Consider the following 10,046-nt stretch of genomic DNA (forward strand, 5'->3'; position numbering starts at 1 on the left):
TGAGTAATCTTTGGCCCCAAATGTGTGTGAATGTGTCTGGTAGTGTGTGTGTGAAGAGTTATAAATGGTGTCCCGATCACACTACTAAAACATAGAACATATTATATCTGGTGTCTGAGTAATGTTTGATTTTTCTGTGGTTTAAGTGGACCATCGAAATAAAGTGTGAAAGGTACGTCATGATGAACACTGACAGATGTCTAACAGCCACAAGACTCGAGTCGGGATCCACACGTAATGTTTGACAGCAGCGAGCTTGAGCCGAGTCAGCCCCGACTTTTGTCTGAAGCAGAAGCTCTATTCTTTCATTCTGGTTCCAGTTTCCCGAGGTGTGGCTTTTATTACTTATGTTTGAGACCAAATAAGGCTTATTTCTCTTATTTATATCACTAGCTTCTTTGTTTTATAGCTCCGTCCGTCCCTGAAAGGTGTCCAGGATCTCCCGCCGTGAGACTCATCACCACATGACATCCCATGACCCCAATTAACTGTTGAGAAATGAACTATTGATCCACATGTTCACAACATCATTTTTGCTGCACTGATAAATCATGATTGACCCAGCACCGGTTGGGGTCAGAGGTCAGGGGTCACCTCACAGCTGTAGCACAGCGATTAGTCTGTGTGTGTATTAATAATGATAACGGTTATGACACTTAATGACGCATCAGAGACTCGAGAAATAACACGGCTGTTATCAGATGGACTGATGTTGGAGATTAAGTGCTTTTTAGGAGCTGCTGCCAACAAGACATGATGTGTGTGTGTGTGTGTGTGCACTGGCGTCTGGTGCCGGTCCAAGGCCTTCAAACACACTCCAGTCCACGACTCAACATACAGAGAGTGAAAAGATCAGTAGCAAAACGATACTTTTTTTACACACGCACTCACATTCACGTACACACACAAACACACACTCTCTCTCATACACACACAAACACACTCACACTCACACACACACACACACACACAGATCTCCCAGGTGGTCGGATTGTCTTCTGGCCAGTGATTGCGTGTGTGTGTGTGTGTGTGTGTGTGTGTATTGTGTCGGCCCCGGGCTCCTGCGTCTCAGAGTCGGACACACACAGCTTCTTCCTGGCAACACAAAGAGCACTTCTGTCATCGCCATGACAATAGCAGCATAGAATGATTGGCAGATTATGAAATGAACCAATGGAAATGCAGGGAAGGGTTGCCAAGTGATTGAGAAGCTTCGGGACCTCCAGCTTCTGACCTCAGGTCAGTTTCTCAGGGGAACAAAGTGACTTTTGGCCACTAATTCCATATAATACCACACTATATCAGCTATCCATCATAAGTGCTGTTCGTATGTTGTTCTGGTTCAGCTAGCAAGGCCAGACACGTCTACATCGACACTAACCCACCCGTTCTCAAACTGTACGTTTGATTAATAAATATTCATACCCTGCTGTTAAGATGGATGGTGAGACGGTGCTGAGCGAGTGCAACTGCACATCAGATGCGGAAAGAAAAGACTCTTTTCTCGAACTGACACTCAAACATCCCATCACTACAAACCTTCAGTTCAACACACTTAATAACGCTGGTGATGTTAACGAGATCGTCTCCGAGGTGTGCGAGAGCTTTACTCGTTACACGTCTGAATGAGGGAATCTGGGAAACGTTTAACGGCTCATTACTGGAGATCTGACCTGAGATTTAGCAGTTGTCCGGGTTAACAGTAATGAGTCAGACTGTGCTTTATCATACTAATATGTGTTGAGTTGAAATTATGAATCTGCATTTTAATGAGCAGCAGTGAGCATCATGCGTGCCAGTCTGTGCCACCCCGTGCCCATCTGTTGTGCGCCAAATCATCTTTCCTCTCATTTCAGAGGCCATTTGGACACAACATCTCATATCAGGCTATAGAATGGAGAGGAGCGTGTGTGTGTGTGTGTGTGTGGAGTGTTGTATGTGTGTATTTGAGTGTGTGTAACGTTGTGTGTAACGTTAAATATTTGTGTAATGTTGCGTGTGTATGTGAGTGTGTGGAGCATTGTGTGTACATGAGGGTTTGGAGCGTTGTATGTGTGTGGAGCATTGTGTGTGTGTGTGTGTGTGTGTGTGGAGCATTGTGTGTGTGTGTGTGTGTCATTGTGTGTGTGTGTGTGTGTCATTGTGTGTGTCTGTGTAAGTGTGTGTGTGTGTGTGTGAGTGTGTGTCTGTGTGAGTGAGTGAGTGAGTGTGTGTGTGTGTGTGTGTGCGTGTGTCTGTGTGTGCGTGTGTGTGTAAGTGTGTGAGTGTGTGTGTGTGAAAGAGAGTCGGAGTGCGGGTGGCCGTGTGAGCTCGCGGCTCGTCCGACGGCCATTAATCACGCTCGGCGGCTCTAGTTCTCGATCTGCATGTGAAAGGAAACACACACATTGTTTGCGCCTGTGACTGGTGTCATTATTTCAGGCCTGAGAGAGAAGTTACTCTGAACATCATCAATGAAATGGAAACGACCACTTTTCTCCTCGAGTGAGTAACGCCTGTCGAGATCGTCCTCTAGCACATCCATCCTCACAGAAGAGGAGAAACACACACTTTTACAATTTTACGAATACAATTTTAAAAGTTTTTCTCTCTAGTCTAGTTTGTCACGGACGCTTGCTTGTCAATGTTATTTTACCTACAGTTTAATGTGTTTTGGGTTTGAAAGAACTAAAGAAACATTAACAGCATCATGAGATTTTGGCACATATAAAAACAGCCACCAACATTTTCAGAAGATTGCTGCCTCGTCTGAAAGGCAAAGGAGGAGGTGTTGCTGAGCTTTATATCTTCAGTATTACTGAGAATGCCGCCAGAAACATGGAGGCTCGCTGGAAGAAAACGAAACTAGAGGTGTTTCGCATTTCGTGGAAAGACAGCATTATTGCACAGTAACAGCTGCTAGATCTGCTTATTTTTCAACACTCTTGGAAGAAAATAAAACCCAAGATATTCATTTGATTTTAAAATTAAACTTCTTATTAATAAAACCGGAACTAAAACCGTGACCAACCGGCCGATCTCGAATCTACTTTTCTGTCACGAATACTAAAGGCAGTAACCTCTGCAAAGCTCAGAGTCTGTGTTTCTGAACTCCATTGTAGTCTTGAGTTTCTCCCGGGAACGAACACGTCACAATATTCCTCATTATAATAATTCATATGCAGAATAAAGGGGCGGGGCCTAGTTGAGTTAGGCCTAGTTAGTAGTGTGTTAAAGTGGCGGTTATGGTAAGGGGCGGGGCATTTCCCAAATACACTCGAAGTGCTCGACCAATCAGAGCACAGTGTGCTTTCAGAAGGAGGGGCTTCATAGAGACAGGAAGTGAACAGAGCGTTACTGACAGACTGGGAAGAGAGGAGCCGCAACACTGGAGAATATGAGGAGAATAATGTGTTTTTGAACATTCAAGCATGGCATCCATATTATATTACATTGATAACATTGAGGTTTTATCTCACTAAGGATGAGCTGACTTCACAGAAATCATTGTGTGTGTGTTTGTGTTTCCAGGCGTGATGTCAGACAGACAGTTCGGGACTCAGTTCGTGTGCAGTGTGGTGGCGTCTCACGTCAGTCATCTTCCCTCCACCAGCCTGAGCTTCATCTGGATCGCTCCTCCACCCGGCACCGGCTGCGTCAACTTCATGTGAGTCACTCATACCACAACTACAGCTCAAAACAAAACCCCATGGCACGAGGAAATCTCCGAGCACATCCGACACGAGGCAGACTCTTCACGAGTGAGTGAGTCCTAAAGGGTCGTCACACCGCGTTTGCATAAAACATGTGAAGCTTCCAGAAACCAAACGTGCATCAGTTTCAGATCAACAGACGGCCAGTTCCTGCAAAGCCAACAAAAGACCTTCTCAAAAGCTTATTCTGGAGCTCCACACGTTTAGATATCACAGTTTCAATTCTGAGAGCAGACGTCAGGCGAGGAAGCAGCTCAGGTGTGAGGGATTATGTTGCCCTTCATGTGCTATCACAATTATCATAAATACATGAATGACCTCTCAAGTCATATTTAGGACTGGGAAATGTGGTGATGATTATGAGACCAGAGTTCCTGTTGTGACTGTAAAGTTGAATTCATTTCCCCCACAACTAGTTACAGACTTGTATATTTACATGTATCCTGCATAGAAATAACCGGTAACACTTTACAATACAGCTGCACTAATATGCATTAATTCATGCTTAACTAATGCACAGATAATCATGAGTTAATGTATAACTCATGAAGAACTAAACCATTAATTAATGATTACTGCATCAGCAACTAATAAAGAGTCTATATGATTAATAGATTAAGTAATACATGAATTGCTATTAATTCAATGTGTCATTGTGTATTAATTCCCCAATAACATATTTTAGTAATTAATAGTGTAAATGAATGTGTTAATTACCACAATTAGTCAAAGCTATGCACTTCAACTTTCAGATGTCTGCTTTAATTAATCATTAGATAATGATTTTCTAAGGTATCATTATGTTATGACTTTACTTGTTGGGGCACATCATTATTAACTATTTATTTAGTAATTGTAGTAATTTGCACATGAATTTGCAGTAACAATGAAGTAATTAATGCATATTAGTGTACCTGTCATATTATCTGGAAGTTGAAATACAAGGCTTTGGCTCATTCTGGCAATTAAGATATTAATTAACACTATTAGTTAAAAAAAATGAGTTATTATGGAATTAATCCACAATTACATATTTAATAAATAACAATTCATCTATGAACTAATACATTAACCTTACAGACTCTTAATTAGTTCCTAATGTGGTAATCATTAATGAATAGCTTAGATAATCATTAGTTAGACATTAATTCAGTATTATCTGTGCATTAGTTAAGCATGAATTAATGCTTATTAGTGCACCCGTATTGTAAAGTGTTACCCCGGTAGTAAAATGTTATTGTGCAGAGACACTACATCCTGAAATCAAGCACACATCTGTAGCCTTCCAGCTCGTGCGGAGGCCGACAGTCGGTAATGATAGCGGAGATGTCGTTTGCTGTGAGCTATAGGCGTGCGCTCAGATGGCGACAGATCGTCTACATGTCAACTATGTTCTGTCCAGAGCCGAAGCCTTCAGCAGACGTCCTTTAAAGAGCCGTTGTCAGCACTGGGACTTCAGCTTTCTGTGTGTGTGTGTGTGTGTGTGTGTGTGTGTGTCTCCGCCCTTTGTCACTTTCAGAGTTTATGTCGGCTGTTTCTGAGCACTCAAGGCCGTATGTTCAGTCGTTCATAACCCTGCCATGAAGCATGATGGGAAAAGGCCGCTTTGCTTGTGAGGCGGCGAGTGTTTAGGCATTTCTCTTATTACGATTAATTGAGTCCGGGCTGTTAATGACGGACCATCTGTTCAGGGCAGGCTGCGTTCTGGATCATGCAAAACACTTTCGTTCTGTGTGCGTATTGTTATTCCCCTATCCTGGAAAGACTTGATCATATATACTGGATACTTTGACTTTATAAACAAATGCCATGTGAGGGAACGGGGCAGGATAAAATGACTGAAGAAGTGACTGATCGAATGAAAGACACGAAGAGAGTTTCCATTGTTTAATTCTGGAAGTTGAGCTCGACAGCCAGCGGACATTTATTTAACTGTGAAATTCACAAACAACTGCAAAGTTGAAGACAATGTCAATGAATTTAGCTATGAAGGCTTTATGATACAGAAATATAATCCTAAACGATGTATAGACATCACAGTACGTAATCCTCTGTGAGAAAAGTTGTGCACGTTGAATAAAACGTTTAAAACATTACGTTTGAACTCCTTCCCCGCCATTGACAGAATTTTCCGTGTTTTGTACAGTAGGGGGCGCTATTACTTCTGAGATTATGAAGTTCAGAATCTCCTGATCAAAACACATGGGAAGAAGAACCAGAAACGAGCGATAGCGCATAAAATAACACTATCATCAATATTAAAGTCCCCGTGAAATCAAAATTGAACCTATTTACTTTGTTAGCGCATATTACTAGTCTTGTGGTGAACAATTAATCCATGCAAGTGAATATATATTAAAAAAAAATTTTTACCTTAGTAATCTTTAATCAAAATCTGAAAAGTTACTTCCGGTCTGGAACGGTTTCTTTTTCTGATGACGTAGGTTTCACAGTTTGGGTGGGGAAACGCTTAACCACTCCCCTCAAACCGTTAGTTTGCTATGAGCGAGAGATGGAGAGGAGGAGCGCTAGAGTCAAACCCTGCCCTCCGTTCAATATTCCGCTTCACTTGGAAATACGTCACAGCACTGGAGAAAAATCGTTTGCAACTTCCGCTTCACGGGGACTTTAAACTGCACATAACTCAAAACTCAGTGTTACCGAATGAAACGTTGAACCCATGACTCGATCTTCTCCATCATCTGAATCCCATCCGGACAAACACTTTGACAAAAGTTCAAGTTCAATTGAAAGCATGGAACTTTAGTTCAGAGAGTCAGACTGCCTTAATGCTCCTGTTTGTAACGAGCTCTTAACTGTCGTCAAGGTCATTTCACTCTCACCTTTCCTTAAACGGCTGGCAGTGACCCGGTGTAATGAGCAGTGATTTGCCACCCGCTCCCTGGAAGCCTCTTCTAAACGCTCATTAAATCTGCATGCGCCGAGGGAGCGCTTCCTCGCCACAACAAACGCTTCCTCGTCCTCTATTCATTTGACAACACGCCTAATTTGATCAGCGGAGGCTGAGACTCGCGCCTCTCGCAGTAAATGAGATAAGAGGAGAGGAAAGGAGGCTAAATATTGTTTTCCCTGTCGCTGATGGATCACTCGTCAGCCGTCGCAGCTGCAGCTCCACACGGCCGATCAATCAGACAATTACAGCAGTATTTTAAAGGCTAAACCCAAACGTGCAGAAAGAGTGTGTGTAGCGCTGGCTGATTCCCGGTATTAATCATGATTAGAGCTCATGGGTTCTGCAGCAGATGTTCCAGCGATAGGGTGTGTGTGTGTGTGTGCATCAGTTCCACGTGTGTGTGTGTGTGTGTAGGATCGTATTTGACGGGGTCGGAGGTCACAGGGGGTTTGGAGGGTCTAGCTGCCAGACGTGTGTGTGCTGCGGGCCGGAAACATGTAATCACACAACAGCATTCAGCATAATTACCTGTTTCCAGAAGCTTCTGACTGGCTTTATTTACATGTACATGTCTGTGTGTGTGTGTGGGGTGTGTGTGTGTGTGTGTGTGTGTGAGTTACCCAGCTAACCTGAAGGACGATAAATAACTACAAAGCGTGTTTAAACAGGGCTGGTGACAGTAACTGCTGTTGTCACACAGAGATGGTCAATGAAGAAGAGGAGAGACACGAGTCGGTCTGGCTGTGAGAGAGAGAGAGAGAGAGAGAGAGAGAGAGTAATGTAGACGACACAGGGAAAGTGCGCAGGTTGTTAGGATTGAATTAGTATTAGTAATTCATCTATATACTCCAAACACATACTCCTTCACCTTTATCCTCAATGATAAACCATCGAGGAGACGCACACACACACACACACACTGTTTGACCACTGAGTTTCTCCACTCTTCTCACATTTGCAGCAAAACATATAAACTCTGAGATCTGCCAGATGTCCTTGAGTCCCTTCAGTGATTTACTGGATGTGAGGCTGGTAAATGAATGAAGTGCCAGAGTCAGCCAGTGTTTGAATGATCGCCAGTGGACATTATATCCTGACCTGAGTGATGATGAACGCACTGAACTCCAGCATCGGTGGAAACTTGTGTCTGTTTCTAAGGCTGGATGTGAATGTGTGATGAACAAACATGAATGCGTGAACATAACTACAGTCCGCCCAGTGTGAGTAACGAAACCGTACTACTGCGTCTCTAATGTTTCCATATTAGCAAACAAGCCGTCTGGGACTCGTTTCATAAATATTGAAGTGCCTTGCTCCGACGTAACCTCATGCTCTTCATTATGCTCAATGTTTTATTCATAAATCCCATTTCCAAATTTGTCTTTCCCAAGCCCTGAAAGATGAATGTGGTTTTGTTGTTTTGTTTTTTTTCCCCGTCAGCATCCTTCATCTCCCCCTTTTGCAGTTTATTATTTATTCATGAGAAGTTGTTTGGTTATTCATGAGACCAGAAATGCCTCACAACCATAAATGCTTTCGGTGTCAGAGACTGAATCTGAAACAACGGTCCAGCTGAACTCCTCAAACATGTGCATTCTTCAACAGTTCACTGTGATTAAAGCGATCGTTCATATTAGTATTGATATCGTATATCTGTAAGCACGTCATGTTCTCAGAGCTCATAAGGATGCAGAAGTGTTTGCTTGAACTCTTGTCCTCGCTTTCTGTCGTTCATGTCATGCATTTTGAATGTTCTTTATCAATATCACCAGGGCTGGATTGAAAATACTGATTTCTTGATTTTAATTGATTCTCATTTTGATGTACTGATATTGATTCTTAAATCAATCTGTCATTAATCACATTCATATTTGTGCTTTGATACTTGTGATATGAAACAAAGTCTCAGCTTTCAAATTCTGTCCATTTTATAATGTGTGTGCGTGTGTGTGTGTGTGAGACGGATGAACCGATCATCTCTTCCTCTTCACTACTAGCTATAGCTGCAAATAAACATGATGAACATCAGAAGGAATGATGAAAGATACTGAAATCAATCACGTCTCACGTAATCAGTGTTTCAACCGTCAATAATGTCATGTAATATACCCCAGGAAAGACATTCAATGACCATAAACTCGATAGTTGCTAGAAAAATAACTCTAGAGAGGAGCGTTTTGATAAAAATATCAGTATATTTTGACTGAACCTGTTCTTCAATATTTAATGTTGGTTTGAATAATCTGTCATGAATGAAGTTTTATCACAGCCATCATTTAAATTATTATTTTTCACGAACAAATTAGAGTAGATAATTATGTAATTAAAAAAGTTATTATATATATTATTTTAAAAAATGCTGTATGTGTAATTTAAATATTTATACAAATCATTTCAGCTTTTAACCCTTAATATTACAGTAAAAAAATATAATTGGTTTAAATTTAAGTTAGAAATCTAGTTGCCTTTAAAATATTGAGCTCTTTGAAATACAAAGAAAGATATTAGTTTAATCGAGATAAATTCTAAATATGATGTTAACTGAAGAACATTGGTGAATCTAAGCTGATCTGATAAAAGAAAAGGTTGTGATAGATCATGATATTTCTTGCACTGATGATGTAGCGACCGACAGGACTCCTGTGTGTTTTACAGCATTAGATGAAGGATATTTTATTCCCTGAGAAGAACTGGCATGTGCTGGACCTGTTATACACCTAGACCAATCATGATGAATAGAGCTGCATAGAGATGATTAGAGCTGCATAGAGATGAATAGAGCTGAATAGAGATTGGAACTGAATCAAATCACAGGTATTGTGTGGAATGAGGTCGTGTGGGTGACGACATGTGAATGAAAGCATCAACACCTCGACCTCTGCTGACCTCTGACCTGAGACAGACAGCTATTCACGTGTGTGTGTGTGTGTGTGTGTGTGTGTGAGAGAGAGAGTGTGAGAGTGTGTGTGGAAACAGTGGGTCAAGGATGAGCTTTAAGAGCTGCTGCTCTTCATCACTGATGATGTTTCATCACATGCTCCGCTCAAGGAAACTTTTTATTGTTGATTAATGCGTAACGCAATAAAATGAAATGAAGATTGATGGCAAACACAACGGGAGAATCTTCACCGGACACACACTCGTATGGCTCTTTATTCTGACGCTGTCACAGAGGGAACTTAACAAAATTAAAAGCATTTGAGATTTGTTCCCCTCAATTAATAATGAAATATGATGAAATGTGATGAATGAAGCGAGTCAACACTAGCCTGCCTCTCTTTGTGTTTTTGTGCGTGTGCTTTCAACTCGTGTTTCACACACTTTACTCAAGGAAGCTTTGTGTTTGAACTGTGAAATCTCTCATTAACAGCTGTGTTCAATTAGAAGATTATGAGATCAAATGATTTTCACCCAGTCAAATTACACACGCAATCTGAAAA

The 10,046-nt window shown here is 41.5% G+C and overlaps 1 protein-coding gene across 4 annotated transcripts in view; it reads left to right on the forward strand.

Annotated features, from left to right (window-relative positions):
• The window catches only part of reln (reelin), an 88,419-nt gene that overhangs the window by 23,545 nt on the left and 54,828 nt on the right, over positions 1 to 10,046 (forward strand). For all 4 annotated transcript variants that reach the window (XM_039647590.2, XM_039647588.2, XM_089135245.1 and 1 more), the window contains exon 3: positions 3,511 to 3,646. In XM_039647590.2, coding sequence (XP_039503524.2) covers positions 3,511 to 3,646 — 136 coding nt within the window. The remainder of the gene's footprint in view (positions 1 to 3,510; positions 3,647 to 10,046) is intronic.

Source organism: Pimephales promelas, chromosome 10, assembly GCF_988280905.1.
Source record: "Pimephales promelas chromosome 10, fPimPro1.hap1.1, whole genome shotgun sequence".
NCBI classification, from domain to species: Eukaryota; Metazoa; Chordata; class Actinopteri; order Cypriniformes; family Leuciscidae; genus Pimephales; species Pimephales promelas.